Genomic DNA, 24,743 nt, shown 5'->3' with positions numbered 1-24,743 from the left:
ATCACGGCAATGTGGGGGATACGGAGAGAGACATCACGGCAATGTGGGGGGATACGGAGAGAGAGAGACATCACGGCAATGTGAGGGATACGGGGAGAGAGACATCACGGCAATGTGGGGGAGACGGAGAGAGAGAGACATCACGGCAATGTGGGGGATACGGAGAGAGAGACATCACGGCAATGTGGGGGATACGGGGAGAGAGACATCACGGCAATGTGGGGGATACGGAGAGAGAGACATCACGGCAATGTGGGGGATACGGAGAGAGAGATTGTGGCAATGTGGGGATACAGAGAGAGAGATTGTGGCAATGTGGGGGATACGGAGAGTGCGAGAGAGGGAGAGAGACGGCTGGGGTAAAGACAGGTGTGGCTTGTCTGCTGTCTCGACGAGGATTATTGGGTGCAGTAGATCACGGGGACTCTGCCATTGTGACAGTGAACCCTGGCAGGGTGAGAGTGAACGTGTCTGTCCACAAGCTGACATGGGAGTTCCTGGCTGCTACTGGCTTGGCACAGTCTGTTGAGAATCGGGGTCACCTTCTCCCCTGGTAACAGCTCACTGTTAACACAGCAGGGGACAGGCACTGTGTGCAGATTATCGGGGGTCACCTTCTCCCCTGGTAACAGCTCACTGTTAACACAGCAGGGGACAGGTACTGTGTGCGGAGCATTGGGGTCACCTTCTCCCCTGGTAACAGCTCACTGTTAACACAGCAGGGGACAGGCACTGTGTGCGGAGCATCGGGGTCACCTTCTCCCCTGGTAACAGCTGACTGTTAACACAGCAGGGGGACAGGCACTGTGTGCGGAGCATTGGGGTCACCTTCTCCCCTGGCAACAGCTGACTGTTACCACAGCAGGGGACAGGCACTGTGTGCAGAGTATCGGGGTCACCTTCTCCCCTGGCAACAGCTGACTGTTAACACAGCAGGGGACAGGCACTGTGTGCGGAGCATCCGGGTCACTTCTCCCTGGTAACAGCTCACTGTTAACACAGCAGGGGACAGCACCCAGCTGTAAACAACTAGATCATTACAGTTAATCATTCACTTTGAGCAGTTGAGGGTTAGGGTTTATATATATATATATATCTATATACACACACACACATACAAGCTTGCCATTAAATAGATAAGAGTACTGCACAAAACAGTCCTGTTTCCTCTCATTCACTGAGACACACACACGGTTCGGACCGTCCCTGACGGGGGTGGGGTGGAATCATTGCCTTGTTCCAGCTGTACGTGTACAGGAGCTGACACACACACACAAACACACACACACACATACACACACGGGTGGCACAACCCCAGACGGGTGAATCATTCCCCGTGTCCCCGCTGGGTGTATTTCCTTGCTCTCTGGGTGGAGCGGAAGGTTTGGCCGTCGCAATGAGGAACCTGGAAGAAAATGTAGGGGCGTAACGAGCGACGCGAGAATCACGGCGGTTTAACCCTGCGTCACGGGGCTGCTGTGGGTGTCCGGGGGGGGGGGGGGGGGGAGGGTCCTTGGCCACCGCTGTATGGAGACTGGAGCAGCGCCGCGTTCTCTACATGAGCGACGTGTACTCAATGGGCACCAGGCCGGAAACGTCGCCGCGGCAACAGCGGATCCAGTCTTCGTCCACGCAGGCCAGGACCTCGAGCGTGTCCCCTCTCCGGAAACTCAGCTGCTCTCCATCGGTGGCCGTGTGATCGCAAAGTGTCCGCACCATCCTGGGCAGAGAGAGAGAGAGAGAGAGTGTGTCATGGGAGTGCCCCTTTAAGAAATGCTTTTGTCTTATCACATGACTTCAGTCATGTCATGGTGTGGGTGGAGCTGGGCTGTGGCTCCGGGAGTTGGTTTTACTTTTGCTTTGCGTTTTGGAGCTGGTTTGTGGCTCTGTGAGTTTTTACTTTCGCTTCGCATTTGGCTGCTGCAGATTCAGACGGAGAAGTATTTTGGCCACTCTCTATTTTCCATTTTAAAGAGTTATTCTAAGGAAGTAACCCAATGATTATACTTACCTGCTGTTTTTTACTTGGATTTTGTTATTGAATTGGAACAGTTAAGGGGGAATTCATTAAGGGTTATACATAGATTATTGTAGCTGTGCGGGGTATTTATGTTTGTGGTTGATAATTCTTACTGTGTGTGTTTATACAAATGTTGACTAGATTCGTAGAATAAAGCTGGTTTATCGATTAAAAGCGCCTAAGAACTCTGTTAACACCTGGGGCGGGATTGTCCGCAATCGGCGTGATGTCTGCCGACCGGCGCCAAAAACAGCGCGAATCAGTCCGGCATCGCACCGCCCCAAAGGTGCGGAATTCTCCGCATCTCGAGGGGCCGAGCCCGCACCTTGAGGGGCTAGGCCCGCGCCGGACTGATTTCCGCCCCGCCAGCTGGCGCGGAAATGACTTTGCCGGGCGGCGCATGCGCGGGAGCGTCAGCGGCCGCTCACGGCATCCCCGCGCATGCGCAGTGGAGGGGGGTCTCTTCCGCCTCCGCCACGGCGGGGGACCGTTGCGAAGGCGGAAGGAAAAGAGTGCCCCCACGGCACAGGCCCGCCCGCGGATCGGTGGGCCCCGATCGCGGGCCAGGCCACCGTGGGGGCGCACCCCCCCGGGGTCAGATCACCCGGAGAATCGTCGGGGGGGGGGGGGGGGGTGCCAACCGGCACGGCGCAATTCCCGCCCCCGCCGAATATCCGGTGCCGGAGAATTCGGCAACCGGCGCGGCGCAATTCCCGCCCCCGCCGAATATCCGGTGCGGGATTCACGCCAGCCCCCGGCGATTCTCCGACCCGGCGGGGGGGGGGGGTCGGAGAATCCCGCCCCTGAAGTGCAATGTTCAGCGTAACCAAAATCAAGAAAGAGTTACAGCTCAGGTCAACTCCATGATGCACTTTTGAGTTTTCTAAACCCTGTCCCATAACATCTGCAGCCTCCTTTGTTGATCTCGCATCTGCCCCATCTCCACTTCCGTCGAGGCAAGTTTCCCCTCGAAATCTCCCACCACCTCCTCCACCTCCTCGATCGCCTGGCCCTAGGCCTCTAACCACATCGCCATGTGGTTGATCCCCGCCATTATCGGGTCCACCGCCTTGGTCAGGTCCTCCAAGTTCTCCTTCCCCTGCTGGGCCAAGTTTCCCGTGGAGGGAGCCCGCTAGCGGATCTGTCGACCACTGGGCCGGCAGGCTTGAGCCCTGGCCCTCCGGCGTCGCCCCCCCGTGTCGCAGGCACCACACCAGCGTTCAAAGATTGTTCCCTCCCTTTTCGACCACTTATGGTCCACGAATCCGGTGGGACGCGCTCTCCTCCCACCCCTCCCGCACCTTAGACCATCATTCAGCTCCACTGTTAGCCGGGGGACAGGTCCAAAAACGTCAAGCTTGAGCGAGAGCCACCAAATGTGCGCCCGCTCACTCCATGGCCGACCCAGGAAGCCGAGGGTGCAGCCATTAATTAGCCAAACTCAGTCGCTAAATTATCCAATTAAAGACCTAATTTAGCTTCCCTGAAAGCAAGTTTAATTCCTACTTACCCCTTTATACTGAGCCCTTCATCACTGACCGAACTCAATAAACATTCAGAGCTCAGGTGAGCTCGACAATAGACTTCGGTGTTTTCAAAACCCTATCCCATAACAATTGTGAGAGAGGGAGAGAGGGAGGGAGAGAAAGAGGGAGAGGGAGAGAAAGAGTGAGAGGGAGGGAGGGAGGGAGGGAGAGACAGGGAGGGAGAGAGAGGGGGAGAGAGGGGGAGGGAGAGAGGGAGAGAGAGAGGGGGAGGGAGGGAGAGGGAGAGGGAGAGGGAGAGGGAGAGGGAGAGGGAGAGGGAGAGAGAGAGAGAGAGAGAGAGAGAGGGAGGGAGGGAGGGTGGGAGGGAGGGAGAGGGAGAGAAAGAGAGTGAGAATGAGGGAGAGGGAGAGAGGGAGGGAAGGAGAGAGAGGGGGAGAAAGAGAGAGAGAGAGGGATGGGGAGAGAGGGAGGGAGAGAGGGAGGGAGGGAGTGGGAGAGAGGGAGGGGGAAAGAGAGAGAGGGGGAAAGAGAGAGAGGGGGAGAGAAAAAGAGAGGGGGAGAGAGGGAGGGAGAGGGTGAGGGAGAGGGGGAGAGGGCAAGGGAGAGAGGGAGAGGGAGAGAGGGAGAGGGAGAGAGAGAGATGGGGAAAGACAGAGTGAGTGTGAGAGAGGGAGGGAGAGAGCGGGAGGGAGATGGAGGGAGAAAGAGGGAGGGAGAAAGGGAGAGAGAGGGACAGAGAGTGCGTGAGAGAGGGAGAGGAAGACAGGGAGAAAGTCTGACCCCCTACACCCCCCCGCCCCCGGTGAATGTCACCGCCCTCCCGGAGGGAGAGAACGTGGCGATGAGGAGAAGGAGGGCGGACGTTGGGAAACCTGCTGTTACCTGGCTGATTGGGCCGGTTGCCTTGATGGGGGACTCATTCCCGTTGTCGGCGGCAACCACTCCGTCCCAGCAGCCATCACCTTGACCGGCGCCTTCGAGTGGGTCGTCCTGGGAAACAGCCAATCAGAGGGCAACCTGCGGAGAACATCGGAGATCAGGCACGGTGTTCCCCGGGGGGGGGGCGGGGGGGAATCCTGCTGGGGGGGGGGGAGTGAATCCTGGTGGGGAAGGGGTGGGGGGAGTGAATCCTGGTGGGGGGAGGGGGAGTGAATCCTGGTGGGGGGGGGGGGGAGTGAATCCTGGTGGGGAAGGGGGGGGGGGGAGTGAATCCTGGTGGGGGAGGGGGAGTGAATCCTGGTGGGGGGGGAGTGAATCCTGCTGGGGGGGGGGGGGGAGTGAATCCTGGTGGGGAAGGGGGGGGGGAGTGAATCCTGGTGGGGGAGGGGGAGTGAATCCTGGTGGGGGGGGGGGGGGAGTGAATCCTGGTTGGGGGGGGGAGTGAATCCTGGTGGGGGGGGGGGAGTGAATCCTGGTGGGGGAGGGGGAGTGAATCCTGGTGGGGGAGGGGAGTGAATCCTGCTGGGGGGGGGGGCAGTGAATCCTGGTGGGGAAGGGGGGGGGAGTGAATCCTGGTGGGGGAGGGGGAGTGAATCCTGGTGGGGGGGGGAGTGAATCCTGGTTGGGGGGGGGGAGTGAATCCTGGTGGGGGGGGGGAGTGAATCCTGCTGGGGGGGGGGGGAGTGAATCCTGGTGGGGAAGGGGGGGGGAGTGAATCCTGGTGGGGGAGGGGGAGTGAATCCTGGTGGGGGGGGGGAGTGAATCCTGGTTGGGGGGGGGGAGTGAATCCTGGTGGGGGGGGGGAGTGAATCCTGCTGGGGGGGGGGGGAGTGTATCCTGGTTGGGGGGTGGGGAATGAATCCTGGTTGGGGTGGGGAGTGAATCCTGGTGGGGGAGGGGGAGTGAATCCTGGTGGGGGAGGGGGGAGTGAATCCTGGTGGGGGAGGGGGGGGAGTGAATCCTGGTGGGGGGGGGAGTGAATCCTGGTGGGGGGGGGGAGTGAATCCTGCTGGGGGGGGGGGGTGAATCCTGGTGGGGAAGGGGGGGGGGAGTGAATCCTGGTGGGGGAGGGGGAGTGAATCCTGGTGGGGGGGGGGGAGTGAATCCTGGTTGGGGGGGGGGGAGTGAATCCTGGTTGGGGGTGGGGAGTGAATCCTGCTGGGGGGGGGAGTGTATCCTGGTTGGGGGGGGGGAATGAATCCTGGTTGGGGTGGGGAGTGAATCCTGGTGGGGGAGGGGGGGGAGTGAATCCTGGTGGGGGGGGAAGGGGGGAGTGAATCCTGGTGGGGGAGGGGGAGTGAATCCTGGTGGGGGAGGGGGGGAGTGAATCCTGGTGGGGGAGGGGGGGGGGAGTGAATCCTGGTGGGGGGGGGGCGGGGGGAGTGAATCCTGGTGGGGGAGGGGGAGTGAATCCTGGTGGGGGGGGGGGAGTGAATCCTGGTTGGGGGGGGAGTGAATCCTGGTGGGGTAGGGGGGAGTGAATCCTGGTGGGGGGGGGGGGAGTGAATCCTGCTGGGGGGGGAGTGTATCCTGGTGGGGGAGGGGGAGTGAACCCTGGTGGGGGAGGGGGAGTGAATCCTGGTGGGGGAGGGGGAGTGAATCGTGGTGGGGGGGGGGAGTGAATCCTGGTGGGGGAGGGGGAGTGAATCCTGGTGGGGGAGGGGGAGTGAATCCTGGTTGGGGGGGATGAATCCTGGTGGGGGGGGGGAGGGGAGTGAATCCTGGTGGGGGAGGGGAGTGAATCCTGGTGGGGGAGGGGAGTGAATCCTGGTGGGGGAGGGGGAGTGAAACCTGGTGGGGGAGGGGGAGTGAATCCTGGTGGTGGAGGGGGAGTGAATCCTGGTGGGGGAGGGGGAGTGAATCCTGGTGGGGGGAGGGGGAGTGAATCCTGGTGGGGGAGGGGGAGTGAATCCTGGTGGGGGGGGAGTGAATCCTGGTGGGGGAGGGGGAGTGAATCCTGGTGGGGGAGGGGGGAGTGAATCCTGGTGGGGGGGGGAGTGAATCCTGGTGGGGGAGGGGGAGTGAATCCTGGTGGGGGAGGGGGAGTGAATCCGGTTGGGGGGGGGGGGTGAATCCTGGTGGGGGGGGGAGGGGAGTGAATCCTGGTGGGGGAGGGGAGTGAATCCTGGTAGGGGAGGCGGAGTGAATCCTGGTGGGGGAGGGGGAGTGAATCTTGGTGGGGGAGGGGGAGTGAATCCTGGTGGGGGGGGGGAGTGAATCCTGGTGGGGGGGGAGTGAATCCTGGTGGGGGGGGAGTGAATCCTAGTGGGGGGGTGAATCCTGGTGGGGGGGTGGGAGTGAATCCTGGTGGGGGGGTGAGTGAATCCTGGTGGGGGAGGGGGAGTGAATCCTGGTGGGGGAGGGGGAGTGAATCCTGGTGGGGGTGGGGGAGTGAATCCTGGTGGGGGAGGGGGAGTGAATCCTGGTGGGGGAGGGGGAGTGAATCCTGGTGGGGGAAGGGGAGTGAATCCTGGTGGGGGAGGGGGAGTGTATCCTGGTGGGAGGGGGCGTGTATCCTGGTGGGGGAGGGAGAGTGAATCGTGGTTGGGGGGGGGGGGAGTGAATCCTGGTGGGGGAGGGGGGGGAGAGAATCCTGATGGGGGAGGGGGAGTGAATCCTGGTGGGGGGAGGGGGAGTGAATCCTGGTGGGGGGGGGAGAGAATCCTGATGGGGGAGGGGGAGTGAATCCTGGTGGGGGGAGGGGGAGTGAATCCTGGTGGTGGAGGGGGAGTGAATCCTGGTGGGGGAGGGGGAGTGAATCCTGGTGGGGGAGGGGGAGTGAATCCTGGTGGGGGAGGGGGAGTGAATCCTGGTGGGGGAGGGGGAGTGAATCCTGGTGGGGGAGGGGGGGAGTGAATCCTGGTGGGGGAGTGAATCCTGGTGGGGGAGGGGGAGTGAATCATGGTGGGGGAGGGAGAGTGAATCCTGGTGGGGGAGGGGGGGAGTGAATCCTGGTGGAGGAAGGGAGGGGGAGTGAATCCTGGTGGGGGAGGGGGAATGAATCCTGGTGGGGGAGGGGGAATGAATCCTGGTGGGGGAGGGGGAATGAATCCTGGTGTGGGAGGGGGAGTGAATCCTGGTGGGGGGGGGGAGTGAATCCTGGTGGGGGAGGGGGGGAGTGAATCCTGGTGGGGGAGGGGAGTGAATCCTGGTGGGGGAGGGGGAGTGAATCCTGGTTGGGGGGGGGGGAGTGAATCCTGGTGGGGGAGGGGGAGTGAATCCTGGTTGGGGGGGGGAGTGAATCCTGGTGGGGGAGGGGGGAGTGAATCCTGGTGGGGGAGGGGGGAGTGCATCCTGGTGGGGGAGGGGAGTGAATCCTGGTGGGGGAGGGGGGGAGTGAATCCTGGTGGGGGAGGGGAGTGAATCCTGGTGGGGGAGGGGGAGTGAATCCTGGTTGGGGGGGGAGTGAATCCTGGTGGGGGAGGGGGAGTGAATCCTGGTGGGGGAGGGGGAATGAATCCTGGTGGGGGAGGGGGAGTGAATCCTGGTGGGGGAGGGGGGGAGTGAATCCTGGTGGGGGAGGGGAGTGAATCCTGGTGGGGGAGGGGGAGTGAATCCTGGTTGGGGGGGGAGTGAATCCTGGTGGGGGAGGGGGAGTGAATCCTGGTTGGGGGGGGAGTGAATCCTGGTGGGGGAGGGGGAATGAATCCTGGTGGGGGAGGGGGAATGAATCCTGGTGGGGGAGGGGGAGTGAATCCTGGTGCGAGAGCCCGAGTGTCAGAGCCCGAGTGCGAGAGCCCGAGTGCGAGAGCCCGAGTGCGAGAGCCCGAGTGCGAGAGCCCGAGTGCCAGAGCCCGAGTGCCAGAGCCCGGGTGTCAGAGCCCGAGTGCGAGAGCCCGAGTGCGAGAGCCCGAGTGCGAGAGCCCGAGTGTCAGAGCCCGAGTGTGAGAGCCCGAGTGCGAGAGCCCGAGTGTCAGAGCCCGAGTGTGAGAGCCCGAGTGCGAGAGCCCGAGTGTCAGAGCCCGAGTGCGAGAGCCCGAGTGTCAGAGCCCGAGTGTGAGAGCCCGAGTGTGAGAGCCCGAGTGCGAGAGCCCGAGTGCCAGAGCCCGAGTGCCAGAGCCCGAGTGCAAGAGCCCGAGTGTCAGAGCCCGAGTGCCAGAGCCCGAGTGCCAGAGCCCGAGTGCCAGAGCCCGAGTGCGAGAGCCCGAGTGCGAGAGCCCGAGTGCCAGAGCCCGAGTGCCAGAGCCCGAGTGCCAGAGCCCGAGTGCCAGAGCCCGAGTGCCAGAGCCCGAGTGCCAGAGCCCGAGTGTCAGAGCCCGAGTGCCAGAGCCCGAGTGCCAGAGCCCGAGTGGCAGAGCCCGAGTGGCAGAGCCCGAGTGGCAGAGCCCGAGTGTCAGAGCCCGTGTGTCAGAGCCCTAGTGCGAGAGCCCGAGTGCAAGAGCCCGAGTGTCAGAGCCTGAGTGTGAGAGCCCGAGTGTCAGAGCCCGAGTGCGAGAGCCCGAGTGCGAGAGCCCGAGTGTCAGAGCCCGAGTGTGAGAGCCCGAGTGTGAGAGCCCGAGTGTCAGAGCCCGTGTGTCAGAGCCCTAGTGCGAGAGCCCGAGTGTCAGAGCCCGAGTGTGAGAGCCCGAGTGTCAGAGCCCGAGTGCGAGAGCCCGAGTGTCAGAGCCCGAGTGCGAGAGCCCGAGTGTCAGAGCCCGAGTGTGAGAGCCCGAGTGTCAGAGCCCGTGTGTCAGAGCCCTAGTGCGAGAGCCCGAGTGCAAGAGCCCGAGTGTCAGACCCCGAGTGTGAGAGCCCGAGTGCGAGAGCCCGAGTGCGAGACCCCGAGTGTCAGAGCCCGAGTGCCAGAGCCCGAGTGTCAGAGCCCGAGTGTCAGAGCACGAGTGCGAGAGCCCGAGTGTCAGAGCCCGAGTGTGAGAGCCCGAGTGCGAGAGCCCGAGTGTCAGAGCCCGAGTGTCAGAGCCCGAGTGCCAGAGCCCGAGTGTCAGAGCCCGAGTGTTAGAGCCCGAGTGAGAGAGCCCGAGGGCGAGAGCCCGAGTGTCAGAGCCCGAGTGTCAGAGCCCGAGTGCCAGAGCCCGAGTGTCAGAGCCCGAGTGCGAGAGCCCGAGTGTCAGAGCCCGAGTGCCAGAGCCCGAGTGCCAGAGCCCGAGTGTCAGAGCCCGAGTGTCAGAGCCCGAGTGTCAGAGCCCGAGTGCCAGAGCCCGAGTGCCAGAGCCCGAGTGCCAGAGCCCGAGTGCCAGAGCCCGAGTGCCAGAGCCCGAGTGTCAGAGCCCGAGTGTCAGAGCCCGAGTGCCAGAGCCCGAGTGCCAGAGCCCGAGTGTCAGAGCCCGAGTGCCAGAGCCCGAGTGTCAGAGCCCGAGTGCGAGAGCCCGAGTGCGAGAGCCCGAGTGTGAGAGCCCGAGTGTCAGAGCCCGAGTGTCAGAGCCCGAGGGCGAGAGCCCGAGTGCCAGAGCCCGAGTGCCAGAGCCCGAGTGTCAGAGCCCGAGTGTCAGAGCCCGAGTGCGAGAGCCCGAGTGTGAGAGCCCGAGTGTCAGAGCCCGAGGGCGAGAGTCCGAGTGCCAGAGCCCGAGTGCCAGAGCCCGAGTGCCAGAGCCCGAGTGTCAGAGCCCGAGTGTCAGAGCCCGAGTGCGAGAGCCCGAGTGTCAGAGCCCGAGTGCCAGAGCCCGAGTGTCAGAGCCCGAGTGCGAGAGCCCGAGTGCGAGAGCCCGAGTGCGAGAGCCCGAGTGCGAGAGCCCGAGTGTCAGAGCCCGAGTGCCAGAGCCCGAGTGTCAGAGCCCGAGTGCGAGAGCCCGAGTGTGAGAGCCCGAGTGTCAGAGCCCGAGGGCGAGAGCCCGAGTGCCAGAGCCCGAGTGCCAGAGCCCGAGTGCCAGAGCCCGAGTGTCAGAGCCCGAGTGTCAGAGCCCGAGTGCGAGAGCCCGAGTGTCAGAGCCCGAGTGCCAGAGCCCGAGTGTCAGAGCCCGAGTGCGAGAGCCCGAGTGCGAGAGCCCGAGTGCGAGAGCCCGAGTGCGAGAGCCCGAGTGCCAGAGCCCGAGTGCCAGAGCCCGAGTGCCAGAGCCCGAGTGCCAGAGCCCGAGTGCCAGAGCCCGAGTGTCAGAGCCCGAGTGCCAGAGCCCGAGTGCCAGAGCCCGAGTGTCAGCGCCCGAGTGTCAGAGCCCGAGTGCGAGAGCCCGAGTGTCAGAGCCTGAGTGCCAGAGCCCGAGTGTCAGAGCCCGAGTGTCAGAGCCCGAGTGTCAGAGCCCGAGTGCCAGAGCCCGAGTGCGAGAGCCCGAGTGTCAGAGCCCGAGTGTGAGAGCCCGAGTGCGAGAGCCCGAGTGTCAGAGCCCGAGTGTCAGAGCCCGAGTGTCAGAGCCCGAGTGCCAGAGCCCGAGTGCCAGAGCCCGAGTGCCAGAGCCCGAGTGCCAGAGCCCGAGGGTCAGAGCCCGAGTGTCAGAGCCCGAGTGTCAGAGCCCGAGTGCGAGAGCCCGAGTGCGAGAGCCCGAGTGCGAGAGCGTGGACGGCGAGTGTAGACGGCGAGCGAGGACGGCGAGCGTGGACGGCGAGCGTGGACGGCGAGCGTGGACGGCGAGTGTGGACGGCGAGTGTGTGAGTGTGGACGGCGAGAGTGTGAGTGTGGACGGCGAGCGTGAACGGCGAGCGTGGACGGCGAGCGTGGACGGCGAGCGTGGACGGCGAGCGTGGACAGCAAGTGTGGACAGCGAGTGTGTACGGCGAGTGTGTGAGTGTGGACGGCGAGCGAGGACGGCAAGTGTGGACGGCGATCGTGGACGGCGAGCGTGGACGGCGAGCGTGGACGGCGAGCGTGGACGGCGAGCGTGGACGGCGAGCGTGGACGGCGAGTGTGGGAGTGTGGACGGTGAGCGAGGACGGCGAGTGTGGGAGTGTGGACGGTGAGCAAGGACGGCGAGTGTGGGAGTGTGGACGGCGAGCGTGGACGGCGAGTGTGGGAGTGTGGACGGCGAGCGTGGGAGTGTGGACGGTGAGCAAGGACGGCGAGTGTGGGAGTGTGGACGGCGAGCGTGGACGGCGAGTGTGGGAGTGTGGACGGTGAGCCAGGACGGCGAGTGTGGGAGTGTGGACGGTGAGCAAGGACGGCGAGTGTGGGAGTGTGGACGGCGAGCGTGGACGGCGAGCGTGGACGGCGAGCGTGGACAGCGAGCGTGGGAGTGTGGACGGTGAGCGAGGACGGCGAGTGTGGGAGTGTGGACGGTGAGCAAGGACGGCGAGTGTGGACGGCGAGTGTGGACGGTGAGCGAGGACGGCGAGTGTGGGAGTGTGGACGGTGAGCGTGGACGGCGAGTGTGGGAGTGTGGACGGCGAGCGTGGACGGCGAGTGTGGACGGCGAGCGAGGACGGCGAGTGTGGACGGCGAGCGAGGACGGCGAGTGTGGGAGTGTGGACGGCGAGCGTGGACGGCGAGTGTGGGAGTGTGGACGGCGAGCGTGGGAGTGTGGACGGCGAGCGTGGACGGCGAGTGTGGGAGTGTGGACGGCGAGCGTGGACGGCGAGTGTGGACGGCGAGCGAGGACGGCGAGTGTGGGAGTGTGGACGGCGAGCGTGGACGGCGAGTGTGGGAGTGTGGACGGCGAGCGTGGACGGCGAGTGTGGGAGTGTGGACGGCGAGTGTGGACGGTGAGCGAGGACGGCGAGTGTGGGAGTGTGGACGGTGAGTGTGGACGGCGAGTGTGGGAGTGTGGACGGTGAGCGAGGACGGCGAGTGTGGGAGTGTGGACGGTGAGTGTGGACGGCGAGCGAGGACGGCGAGTGTGGGAGTGTGGACGGCGAGTGTGGACGGTGAGCGAGGACGGCGAGTGTGGGAGTGTGGACGGTGAGCGAGGACGGTGAGTGTGGGAGTGTGGACGGCGAGTGTGGACGGCGAGCGAGGACGGCGAGTGTGGACAGGGAGTGTGGACGGCGAGTGTGGACGGTGAGCGAGGACGGCGAGCGAGGACGGCGAGTGTGGACGGTGAGCGAGGACGGCGAGTGTGGGAGTGTGGACGGCGAGCGTGGACGGCGAGTGTGGGAGTGTGGACGGTGAGCGAGGACGGTGAGTGTGGGAGTGTGGACGGCGAGTGTGGACGGCGAGCGAGGACGGCGAGCGAGGACAGCGAGTGTGGGAGTGTGGACGGTGAGCGAGGACGGTGAGTGTGGGAGTGTGGACGGCGAGTGTGGACGGCGAGCGAGGACGGTGAGCGAGGACGGCGAGTGTGGGAGTGTGGACGGTGAGCGAGGACGGTGAGTGTGGGAGTGTGGACGGCGAGTGTGGACGGCGAGCGAGGACGGCGAGTGTGGGAGTGTGGACGGTGAGCGAGGACGGTGAGTGTGGGAGTGTGGACGGCGAGTGTGGACGGCGAGCGAGGACGGCGAGTGTGGACAGGGAGTGTGGACGGCGAGTGTGGACGGCGAGTGTGGACGGCGAGCGAGGACGGCGAGTGTGGACGGCGAGCGAGGACGGCGAGTGTGGACAGGGAGTGTGGACGGCGAGTGTGGACGGCGAGTGTGGACGGCGAGCGAGGACGGCGAGCGAGGACGGCGAGCGAGGACGGCGAGTGTGGACAGGGAGTGTGGACGGCGAGTGTGGACGGTGAGCGAGGACGGCGAGTGTGGGAGTGTGGACGGTGAGCGAGGACGGCGAGTGTGGGAGTGTGGACGGTGAGCGAGGACGGCGAGTGTGGGAGTGTGGACGGTGAGCGAGGACGGCGAGTGTGGGAGTGTGGACGGTGAGCGTGGACGGCGAGTGTGGGAGTGTGGACGGTGAGCAAGGACGGCGAGTGTGGGAGTGTGGACGGCGAGCGTGGACGGCGAGTGTGGGAGTGTGGACGGTGAGCAAGGACGGCGAGTGTGGGAGTGTGGACGGCGAGCGTGGACGGCGAGTGTGGGAGTGTGGACGGCGAGCGTGGACGGCGAGTGTGGGAGTGTGGACGGCGAGCGTGGACGGCGAGTGTGGGAGTGTGGACGGCGAGCGTGGACGGCGAGTGTGGGAGTGTGGACGGTGAGCGAGGACGGCGAGTGTGGGAGTGTGGACGGCGAGTGTGGGAGTGTGGACAGGGAGTGTGGACGGCGAGTGTGGACGGTGAGCGAGGACGGCGAGTGTGGGAGTGTGGACGGTGAGCAAGGACGGCGAGTGTGGGAGTGTGGACGGTGAGCGAGGACGGCGAGTGTGGGAGTGTGGACGGCGAGCGTGGACGGCGAGTGTGGGAGTGTGGACGGCGAGTGTGGACGGCGAGCGAGGACGGCGAGTGTGGGAGTGTGGACGGTGAGCGAGGACGGCGAGTGTGGGAGTGTGGACGGCGAGCGTGGACGGCGAGTGTGGGAGTGTGGACGGCGAGCGTGGACGGCGAGTGTGGGAGTGTGGACGCCGAGTGTGGACGGCGAGCGAGGACGGCGAGTGTGGGAGTGTGGACGGTGAGCGAGGACGGTGAGTGTGGGAGTGTGGACGGCGAGTGTGGACGGCGAGCGAGGACGGCGAGTGTGGACGGCGAGCGAGGACGGCGAGCGAGGACGGCGAGTGTGGACAGGGAGTGTGGACGGCGAGTGTGGACGGTGAGCGAGGACGGCGAGTGTGGGAGTGTGGACGGTGAGCGAGGACGGCGAGTGTGGGAGTGTGGACGGTGAGCGAGGACGGCGAGTGTGGACAGCGAGTGTGGACGGTGAGGGAGGACGGCGAGTGTGGGAGTGTGGACGGTGAGCGAGGACGGCGAGTGTGGGAGTGTGGACGGTGAGCGAGGACGGCGAGTGTGGGAGTGTGGACGGCGAGTGTGGACGGCGAGCGTGGACGGCGAGTGTGGGAGTGTGGACGGTGAGCGAGGACGGTGAGTGTGGGAGTGTGGACGGCGAGTGTGGACGGTGAGCGTGGACGGCGAGTGTGGGAGTGTGGACGGCGAGTGTGGACGGTGAGCGAGGACGGTGAGTGTGGGAGTGTGGACGGCGAGCGTGGACGGCGAGTGTGGGAGTGTGGACGGCGAGTGTGGACGGCGAGCGAGGACGGCGAGTGTGGGAGTGTGGACGGTGAGTGTGGACGGCGAGTGTGGGAGTGTGGACGGTGAGCGAGGACGGCGAGTGTGGGAGTGTGGACGGTGAGTGTGGACGGCGAGCGAGGACGGCGAGTGTGGGAGTGTGGACGGCGAGTGTGGACGGTGAGCGAGGACGGCGAGTGTGGGAGTGTGGACGGTGAGCGAGGACGGTGAGTGTGGGAGTGTGGACGGCGAGTGTGGACGGCGAGCGAGGACGGCGAGTGTGGACAGGGAGTGTGGACGGCGAGTGTGGACGGTGAGCGAGGACGGCGAGCGAGGACGGCGAGTGTGGACGGTGAGCGAGGACGGCGAGTGTGGGAGTGTGGACGGCGAGCGTGGACGGCGAGTGTGGGAGTGTGGACGGTGAGCGAGGACGGTGAGTGTGGGAGTGTGGACGGCGAGTGTGGACGGCGAGCGAGGACGGCGAGCGAGGACAGCGAGTGTGGGAGTGTGGACGGTGAGCGAGGACGGTGAGTGTGGGAGTGTGGACGGCGAGTGTGGACGGCGAGCGAGGACGGTGAGCGAGGACGGCGAGTGTGGGAGTGTGGACGGTGAGCGAGGACGGTGAGTGTGGGAGTGTGGACGGCGAGTGTGGACGGCGAGCGAGGACGGCGAGTGTGGGAGTGTGGACGGTGAGCGAGGACGGTGAGTGTGGGAGTGTGGACGGCGAGTGTGGACGGCGAGCGAGGACGGCGAGTGTGGACAGGGAGTGTGGACGGCGAGTGTGGACGGCGAGTGTGGACGGCGAGCGAGGACGGCGAGTGTGGACGGCGAGCGAGGACGGCGAGTGTGGACAGGGAGTGTGGACGGCGAGTGTGGACGGCGAGTGTGGACGGCGAGCGAGGACGGCGAGCGAGGACGGCGAGCGAGGACGGCGAGTGTGGACAGGGAGTGTGGACGGCGAGTGTGGACGGTGAGCGAGGACGGCGAGTGTGGGAGTGTGGACGGTGAGCGAGGACGGCGAGTGTGGGAGTGTGGACGGTGAGCGAGGACGGCGAGTGTGGGAGTGTGGACGGTGAGCGTGGACGGCGAGTGTGGGAGTGTGGACGGTGAGCAAGGACGGCGAGTGTGGGAGTGTGGACGGCGAGCGTGGACGGCGAGTGTGGGAGTGTGGACGGTGAGCAAGGACGGCGAGTGTGGGAGTGTGGACGGCGAGCGTGGACGGCGAGTGTGGGAGTGTGGACGGCGAGCGTGGACGGCGAGTGTGGGAGTGTGGACGGCGAGCGTGGACGGCGAGTGTGGGAGTGTGGACGGCGAGCGTGGACGGCGAGTGTGGGAGTGTGGACGGTGAGCGAGGACGGCGAGTGTGGGAGTGTGGACGGCGAGTGTGGGAGTGTGGACAGGGAGTGTGGACGGCGAGTGTGGACGGTGAGCGAGGACGGCGAGTGTGGGAGTGTGGACGGTGAGCAAGGACGGCGAGTGTGGGAGTGTGGACGGTGAGCGAGGACGGCGAGTGTGGGAGTGTGGACGGCGAGCGTGGACGGCGAGTGTGGGAGTGTGGACGGCGAGTGTGGACGGCGAGCGAGGACGGCGAGTGTGGGAGTGTGGACGGTGAGCGAGGACGGCGAGTGTGGGAGTGTGGACGGCGAGCGTGGACGGCGAGTGTGGGAGTGTGGACGGCGAGCGTGGACGGCGAGTGTGGGAGTGTGGACGCCGAGTGTGGACGGCGAGCGAGGACGGCGAGTGTGGGAGTGTGGACGGTGAGCGAGGACGGTGAGTGTGGGAGTGTGGACGGCGAGTGTGGACGGCGAGCGAGGACGGCGAGTGTGGACGGCGAGCGAGGACGGCGAGCGAGGACGGCGAGTGTGGACAGGGAGTGTGGACGGCGAGTGTGGACGGTGAGCGAGGACGGCGAGTGTGGGAGTGTGGACGGTGAGCGAGGACGGCGAGTGTGGGAGTGTGGACGGTGAGCGAGGACGGCGAGTGTGGACAGCGAGTGTGGACGGTGAGGGAGGACGGCGAGTGTGGGAGTGTGGACGGTGAGCGAGGACGGCGAGTGTGGGAGTGTGGACGGTGAGCGAGGACGGCGAGTGTGGGAGTGTGGACGGCGAGTGTGGACGGCGAGCGTGGACGGCGAGTGTGGGAGTGTGGACGGTGAGCGAGGACGGTGAGTGTGGGAGTGTGGACGGCGAGTGTGGACGGTGAGCGTGGACGGCGAGTGTGGGAGTGTGGACGGCGAGTGTGGACGGTGAGCGAGGACGGTGAGTGTGGGAGTGTGGACGGCGAGTGTGGACGGCGAGCGTGACGGCGAGGTGGACGGCGAGTGTGGACGGCGAGTGTGGACGGCGAACGAGCGAGGACCGTGTGGACGGTGACGCAGTGAGGACGGCGAGTGTGGACGGCGAGTGTGGACGGCGAGTGTGGACGGCGAGCGAGGACGGCGAGCGAGGACGGCGAGTGTGGACAGGGAGTGTGGACGGCGAGTGTGGACGGTGAGCGAGGACGGCGAGTGTGGACGGCGAGTGTGGACAGCGAGTGTGGGAGTGTGGACGGTGAGCGAGGACGGCGAGTGTGGGAGTGTGGACGGCGAGCGTGGACGGCGAGTGTGGACGGCGAGCGTGGACAGCGAGTGTGGGAGTGTGGACGGCGAGCGAGGACGGCGAGTGTGGGAGTGTGGACGGTGAGCGAGGACGGCGAGTGTGGGAGTGTGGACGGTGAGCGAGGACGGCGAGTGTGGGAGTGTGGACGGTGAGCGAGGACGGCGAGTGTGGGAGTGTGGACGGCGAGCGTGGACGGCGAGTGTGGGAGTGTGGACGGTGAGCGAGGACGGCGAGTGTGGGAGTGTGGACGGTGAGCGAGGACGGCGAGTGTGGGAGTGTGGACGGTGAGCGAGGACGGCGAGTGTGGGAGTGTGGACGGTGAGCGTGGACGGCGAGTGTGGGAGTGTGGACGGCGAGCGTGGACGGCGAGTGTGGGAGTGTGGACGGCGAGCGTGGACGGCGAGTGTGGGAGTGTGGACGGTGAGCGTGGACGGCGAGTGTGGGAGTGTGGACGGCGAGCGTGGACGGCGAGTGTGGGAGTGTGGACGGTGAGCGAGGACGGCGAGTGTGGGAGTGTGGACGGCGAGTGTGGACGGTGAGCGAGGACGGCGAGTGTGGGAGTGTGGACGGCGAGCGTGGACGGCGAGTGTGGGAGTGTGGACGGTGAGCAAGGACGGCGAGTGTGGGAGTGTGGACGGCGAGCGTGGACGGCGAGTGTGGACGGCGAGCGTGGACAGCGAGTGTGGGAGTGTGGACGGTGAGCGAGGACGGTGAGTGTGGGAGTGTGGACGGCGAGTGTGGACGGTGAGCGAGGACGGCGAGTGTGGACGGCGAGTGTGGGAGTGTGGACGGTGAGCGAGGACGGCGAGTGTGGACGGCGAGTGTGGACGGCGAGTGTGGGAGTGTGGACGGTGAGCGAGGACGGCGAGTGTGGGAGTGTGGACGGTGAGCGAGGACGGCGAGTGTGGGAGTGTGGACGGCGAGCGTGGACGGCGAGTGTGGACGGCGAGCGTGGACAGCGAGTGTGGGAGTGTGGACGGTGAGCGAGGACGGTGAGTGTGGGAGTGTGGACGGCGAGTGTGGACGGTGAGCGAGGACGGCGAGTGTGGACGGCGAGCGTGGACAGCGAGTGTGGACGGTGAGCGAGGACGGTGAGTGTGGGAGTGTGGACGGTGAGCGAGGACAGGGAGTGTGGACGGCGAGTGTGGACGGCGAGCGAGGACGGCGAGCGAGGACAGGGAGTGTGGACGGCGAGCGTGGACGGCGAGCGAGGACAGGGAGTGTGGACGGCGAGTGTGGACGGCGAGTGTGGACGGCGAGCGAGGACGGCGAGTGTGGACGGCGAGTGTGGACGGTGAGCGAGGACGGCGAGTGTGGACGGCGAGTGTGGACGGCGAGCGAGGACGGCGAGCGAGGACAGGGAGTGTGGACGGCGAGCGTGGACGGCGAGCGAGGACAGGGAGTGTGGACGGCGAGTGTGGACGGCGAGTGTGGACGGCGAGCGAGGACGGCGAGTGTGGACGGCGAGTGTGGACGGCGAGCGTGGACAGCGAGTGTGGGAGTGTGGACGGTGAGCGAGGACGGTGAGTGTGGGAGTGTGGACGGTGAGCAAGGACGGCGAGTGTGGACGGCGAGCGAGGACGGCGAGTGTGGACGGCGAGCGTGGACGGCGAGCGAGGACAGGGAGTGTGGACGGCGAGCGAGGACGGCGAGCGTGGACGGCGAGCGTGGACGGCGAGTGTGGACGGCGAGCGAGGACGGCGAGTGTGGACGGCGAGTGTGGACGGCGAGTGTGGGAGTGTGGACGGTGAGCGAGGACGGCGAGTGTGGACGGCGAGTGTGGACGGCGAGTGTGGACGGCGAGCGTGGACAGCGAGTGTGGGAGTGTGGACGGTGAGCGAGGACGGTGAGTGTGGGAGTGTGGACGGTGAGCAAGGACGGCGAGTGTGGACGGCGAGCGAGGACGGCGAGTGTGGACGGCGAGTGTGGACGGCGAGTGTGGACAGCGAGCGAGGACAGGGAGTGTGAACGGCGTGTGGACGGCGAGCGTGGACGGCGAGTGTGGACGGCGAGTGTGGACAGCGAGCGAGGACAGGGAGTGTGAACGGCGTGTGGACGGCGAGCGAGGACGGCGAGTGTGAGCAGAGCGTTGCCTGATTACCGGCCTCGGTGTGTGTCCTGGGCCGTCCTTGGCGTCTCCTCGCTGGGTGTGTAAACACTCGGCACTCTGCCTCCGAACAGCCTCCCCAGCCACAGCCTGTCTGCCGGTCCGTCCAGCTCCCTCGCCAAGGACGTGGGCCTGGTGTTGGCTGAACCCACAGGGGGCCCTGCCCCTTGCGACCCCGCAGCCGGGACTGCGCCGCCCAGCGTGGGATCTTGCTGTTTATCAGGGCCGCCTTGCCCGCCGGGGGCCTGTCTCGAGTCTTTCTGAAGCATCCTGCCAGTGGGACGTGGGCAGACGCTGCTGAACCCTCGACGCTGTGTGTCCCGCAGCCCGGGCTCCGGGTCCCCCGCCCGTTGCTGCCCCGTTGCTCCTCCCGTCGAGCCCCGCGCGACCGCCGCGGTCTCGTGCTCGCTCGGGTCCCCGAGGGAGTTGGCCGTGCATCCCGCTGCCTTCGGCTTGGTCCACTTGGCGAAGCGGGAGGTGTCCTGGGAGGAGGCCAGGTAGACCTGGGAACTGTGGCTCAGCTGGGTCCACCAGCTCAGCTCCCTCTTCAGCCCTGAAGCCCCCGCCTCCTCGGTCCCCAGCCCCCGGGGGCTGCGGGCGGCGTCTGCCGGGGGCTCCTGCTGGGGCGAGGCGAGGGACTTGGCCAGCGCCCCCAGGCTGCGGGCCAGCCTGTCCCCCCACTGCACCACCTGATCCAAGCTTTGGTGGAGAGTGTAGCCTGCTTCACCCGGGCTCCCCGGACGTCCTCCGGCAGCCTCGGTGGGCTCTCCGTCCCTCGCCCCCCCCGCCGGCCCACCTGGGCGCTGCCACTCCTTCTGAGCCAGCCCCTGGAGCGGGGCATCACTCCCCAAGCCACCCTCCTCTGCCAGGCGCTGGTGCCAATGTCCAAAGAGGGGATCCAGGTGGAAGGTGAAGACCGAGAGGGGCTGGAGCAGCAACAGGAGCTCTTCAAATAGGACACGGCAGCAACTGTGAGACAGCGAGAGGAACGCCATTGCCGAGTAGTGTGTTCTCCGAATCTCTGTAGGAGAGAGCGAGAGAGAGAGAGGGAGAGAGACAACAGAGAGAGAGAGAGACAACAGAGAGAGAGAGACAACAGAGAGAGAGAGAGAGAGAGAGAGAGTGACAGAGGGAGAGCGACAGAGAGAGAGAGACAGAGAGAGAGAGAGACAGAGAGAGAAGGAGAGAGAGAGAGAGAGAGAGGGAGAGAGAGACAGAGAGAGAAGGAGAGAGAGAGAGAGGGAGAGCGACAGAGAGAGAAGGAGAGAGAGCGACAGAGAGAGAGCGACAGAGAGAGACAGACACAGAGAGAGACAGAGAGAGAGGTACAGAGAGAGAGATACAGAGAGAGACAGAGAGAGACAGACACAGAGATACAGAGAGAGAGAGAGAGAGATACAGAGAGAGACAGACAGAGAGAGATACAGAGAGAGACAGACAGAGAGAGATACAGAGAGAGATAGAGAGATACAGAGAGAGACAGACAGAGAGACAGACAGAGAGACAGAGAGAGAGAGAGAGAGACAGAGAGAGAGAGACAGAGAGAGAGAGATACAGAGATACAGAGAGAGAGAGACACAGAGAGACAGAGAGAGACAGAGAGAGAGAGAGAGAGAGACAGAGAGAGAGACAGAGAGAGAGAGAGAGAGCGACAGAGAGAGGGAGAGACAGAGAGAGGGAGAGACAGAGAGAGAGAGACAGAGACAGAGAGAGAGAGAAAGCGACAGAGAGAGCGACAGAGAGAGGGAGAGACAGAGAGAGACAGAGAGAGAGAGACAGAGACAGAGAGAGAGAGACAGAGACAGAGAGAGAGAGAGAGCGACAGAGAGAGAGAGAGACAGAGAGAGGGAGAGAGACAGAGAGAGAGACAGAGAGACAGAGAGAGGGAGAGAGACAGAGAGAGAGATGAGGAACACGTTAGCCCAGTTGAGGTGGTTAGGAGACGATAACTTTGCCAACCCAGCCCGCCTCCCCCACATGGACATTCGGTGAATTATATTGTTCAGGTACACAGCACTTGGTGAAAGTAGTTTGAGAGAGAGCGACAGAATCCACCGGAAGGTTTGAAGCTTCCGTGACCACTGGGCACCACTGTGGATAGAGGGAGATGGGGAGAGTGAGAGGGGGGGAGTGAGAGGGGGGAGTGAGAGGGGGGAGTGAGAGGGGGGGAGGGAGAGGGGGGAGGGAGAGGGGGGGAGGGAGAGGGGGGGAGTGAGAGGGGGGGAGGGAGAGGGGGAGGGAGAGGGGGGGAGTGAGAGGGGGGGATGGAGAGGGGGGAGGGAGAGAGGGGGAGGGAGAGGGGGGAGGGAGAGGGGGGAGGGAGGGGGGGAGGGAGAGGGGGAGGGAGAGGGGGAGGGAGAGGGGGGGAGTGAGAGGGGGGGATGGAGAGGGGGGGAGGGAGAGGGGGGGAGTGAGAGGGGGGGATGGAGAGGGGGGGAGGGAGAGAGAGGGGGAGGGAGAGGGGGGAGGGAGAGGGGGTGAGTGAGAGGGGGAGGGAGAGGGGGGGAGGGAGGGGGGAGGGAGAGGGGGGAGTGAGAGGGGGGGATGGAGAGGGGGGGAGGGAGAGAGAGGGGGAGGGAGAGGGGGGAGGGAGAGGGGGGGAGGGAGAGGGGGGAGGGAGAGGGGGAGGGAGAGGGGGGGAGGGAGAGAGAGGGGGGAGGGAGAGGGGGGAGGGAGAGGGGGAGGGAGAGGGGGGGGAGGGAGAGGGGGGGTTGGGAGAGGGGGGAGGGAGAGAGAGGGGGGAGGGAGAGGGGGGAGGGAGAGGGGGAGTGAGAGGGGGGAGTGAGAGGGGGGAGGGAGAGGGGGGAGGGAGAGGGGGGAGGGAGAGAGAGGGGGGAGGGAGAGGGGAGGGAGAGGGGGGAGGGAGAGGGGGGAGGGAGAGGGGGGAGGGAGAGGGGGAGGGAGAGGGGGAAAGATGGGAAGATGGGGAGAGAGTGAGGGAGGGAGAGCGGAGGGGAGGGGTTGTCGGGACGGGGAGGGGGTGAGGGGACGGGGGGGAGGGGACGGGGAGGGGTCGGGGAGGGGACGGGGAGGGGGGAGGGGCTGGAGAGGGGGGGAGGGGATGGGGAGGGGGGAGGGGATGGGGAGGGGATGGGGAGGGGGGGAGGGGATGGGGAGGGGGGGAAGGGGAGGGGGAAGGGGAGGGGGAGGGGGAGGGGGGGAGGGGATGGGGGGGAGGGGATGGGGGGGGAGGGGATGGGGTGGGGGGGAGGGGGGGGAGGGGATGGGGAGGGGGGAGGGGATGGGGAGGGGATGGGGAGGGAGGGATGGGGAGGGGGGAGGGGAGAGGGAGAGGGGATGGGGAGGGCGGGAGGGGATGGGGAGGGGATGGGGGGATGGGGAGGGGGGAGGGGATGGGGAGGGGGGCAGGGGATGGGGAGGGGATGGGGAGGGGGGAGGGGATGGGGAGGGGGGGAGGGGATGGGGGGGAGGGGATGGGGAGGGGGGGATGGGGAGGGGGAGGGGAGAGGGGATGGGGAGGGCGGGAGGGGATGGGGAGGGGATGGGGAGGGGATGGGGGGGATGGGGAGGGGGGAGGGGATGGGGATGGGGGGGAGGGGATGGGGAGGGGGGGAGGGGATGGGGAGGGGGTGAGGGGACGGGGGGAGGGGGTGAGGGGACGGGGGGGGAGGGGCCGGGGAGGGGATGAGGGGACGGGGAGGGGGGAGGGGGTGTCACGATGGGGAGTGGGTGTCGGGATGGGGAGTGTGGAGGGGAGGGGGGAGGGGATGAGGTGGGGAGGGGACGGGGAGGGATGGGGAGGGGGGGAGGCGATGGGGAGGGGACGGGGAGGGATGGGGAGGGGGGGAGGCGATGGGGAGGGGATGGGGAGTGGGGAGGGGGAGGGGGGGACGGGGAGGGGGTGAGGGGATGGGGGAGGGGGACGGGGAGGGGAGGGGACGGGGAGGGGGGGAGGGGGGGAGGGGGGGGGACGGGAGGGGGTGTCGGGATGGGGAGTGTGGGGGGGAGGGGACGGGCAGGGGGGACGGGGAGGGGGGGGAGGGGACGGGGAGGGGACAGGGAGGGGGTGTCAGGATGGGGAGTGTGGGGGGGAGTGGACGGGCAGGGGGGACGGGGAGGGGGGGAGGGGACGGGGAGGGGGGACGGGGAGGGGGGAGGGGACGGGCAGGGGGGACGGGGAGGGGGGGGGGACGGGGGCTGTGCTGAATCCGGGGCAGTATGTCACGGTTGCCACTCACCCCCGTTGTCCCGGAGAGCTGAGATCCAGAAATCCAGGAGTTTCAAGCTGCAGAAAGAGGAGAGGGAGGAGAGAGGGAGTGTGTAAACCATCATTGGGAGAGATAGAGGGAGATACAGTCACAATAAAGAGCAGGACCCCAGGCCTGAATCACTTACTTCAAAAGGCTGAAGATAAAAGCGTTGAACTTTTCCCGAGAGCTGTTCAGTTGGGGGATCTGCTCCAGACGGTAATAAAGAGCTTTCAGAGAGTTTACAGAGGGACCTGGGGGACAGAGCGACAGTCAGAGCCCGAAACACATCCACAACACCCCCATCGCCAAGGGAACACTGCAGGAGCGGGAGAGAGGGAGGTGGAGAGAGAGAGAGAGGGAGACAGAGACGGAGAGGGGAAAGGGAGAGAGGGGGGAGAGAGAGAGAGAGAGAGGGGGAAAGAGAGAGGGGGGGAAAGAGAGAGGGGGGGTGGAGAAAGAGAGAGGGGGAGAAAGAGAGGGGGAGAGAGAGAGAGAGAGACAGAGGGAGAGCGGGGGAGAGAGAGAGGGGAGAGAGAGAGGGGAGAGTAGGAGGGGGGGAGAGAGAGAGAGAGAGAGAGGGGGGGAAAGAGAGAGGGGGGGAAAGAGAGGGGGGTGAAAGAGAGAGAGGGGGAGAGAGAGAGAGAGAGAGGGGGGGGTGAGAGAGGGGGGGAGAGAGGGGGGGAGCGAGACGGGCAGAGAGAGAGAGAGGGGGGCAGAGAGAGAGAGAGGGGGGCAGAGAGAGAGAGAGGGGGGATAGAGAGAGAGAGGGGTGGATAGAGAGAGAGAGAGGGGGGATAGAGAGAGAGAGGGGGGATAGAGAGAGAGAGGGGGATAGAGAGAAAGGGGGGATAGAGAGAGAGGGGGGATAGAGAGAGAGGGGATAGAGAGAGGGGGGAGGGGGGAGGGGAGGAGGGGGAGAGGGGGAGGGGGAGGGGGGAGGGGAGGAGGGGGAGAGGGGGAGGGGGAGGGGGGAGGGGGGAGGGGGGGAGAGAGAGAGGGGGAGGAGGGGGAGAGGGGGAAGGGGGGAGAGAGAGGGGGGAGAGAGAGAGGGGGGAGGGGGGGAGGGAGGGAGAGAGAGGGGGGAGAGAGAGGGGGGAGGGGGAGGGGAAGGGGGATGGAGGGAGGGGGAGGGGAGAGGGCGGAGGGGGAGGGGGGAGGGAGGGGGGAGGGGGGGTGGGGAGGGGGGAGGGGGGGGAGGGGATGGGGAGGGGGAGGGGATGGGGAGGGGGGAGAGGGGGAGGGGGAGGGGGGAGGGGGAGGGGGGAGGGGGAGGGGGGAGGGGGAGGGGGGAGAGAGAGGGGGAGGGGGGAGAGGGGGGAGAGAGAGAGGGGAGAGAGAGAGGGGGAGGGGGGGAGGGAGAGAGAGAGGGAGAGAGAGGGGGAGGGGGAGGGGGGAGGGGAGGGTAGGGGGGAGGGGAGGGTAGGGGGGAGGGGGGGAGGAGGGGGAGGGGAGGGGGGAGGAGAGGGGGAGGGGGAGGGGGAGAGAGAGGGGG

At 66.0% G+C, this 24,743-nt stretch overlaps 2 protein-coding genes across 2 annotated transcripts in view; both read right to left on the bottom strand.

Moving 5' to 3' along the window:
- Positions 1–24,743, bottom strand: part of LOC140402993 (regulation of nuclear pre-mRNA domain-containing protein 2-like) — a 227,903-nt gene that overhangs the window by 92,750 nt on the left and 110,410 nt on the right.
- Positions 7–24,743, bottom strand: part of LOC140402989 (AP-4 complex accessory subunit RUSC1-like) — a 48,127-nt gene continuing 23,390 nt past the window's right edge. The window contains exons 4-8 of the mRNA XM_072490645.1: positions 23,397–23,502; positions 23,240–23,286; positions 19,035–20,061; positions 4,390–4,524; positions 7–1,720 (exon numbers count right to left, since the gene is read on the bottom strand). Of these exons, the coding sequence (XP_072346746.1) occupies positions 1,555–1,720; positions 4,390–4,524; positions 19,035–20,061; positions 23,240–23,286; positions 23,397–23,502 (1,481 nt within the window). The 3' untranslated portion in view covers positions 7–1,554. The remainder of the gene's footprint in view (positions 1,721–4,389; positions 4,525–19,034; positions 20,062–23,239; positions 23,287–23,396; positions 23,503–24,743) is intronic.

The sequence above is a fragment of the Scyliorhinus torazame genome, chromosome 26 (assembly GCF_047496885.1).
Source record: "Scyliorhinus torazame isolate Kashiwa2021f chromosome 26, sScyTor2.1, whole genome shotgun sequence".
Taxonomy (NCBI): Eukaryota; Metazoa; Chordata; class Chondrichthyes; order Carcharhiniformes; family Scyliorhinidae; genus Scyliorhinus; species Scyliorhinus torazame.
Note: the sequence above shows the minus strand (reverse complement) of the source record. Positions and strands in the feature narration are given on the sequence as shown.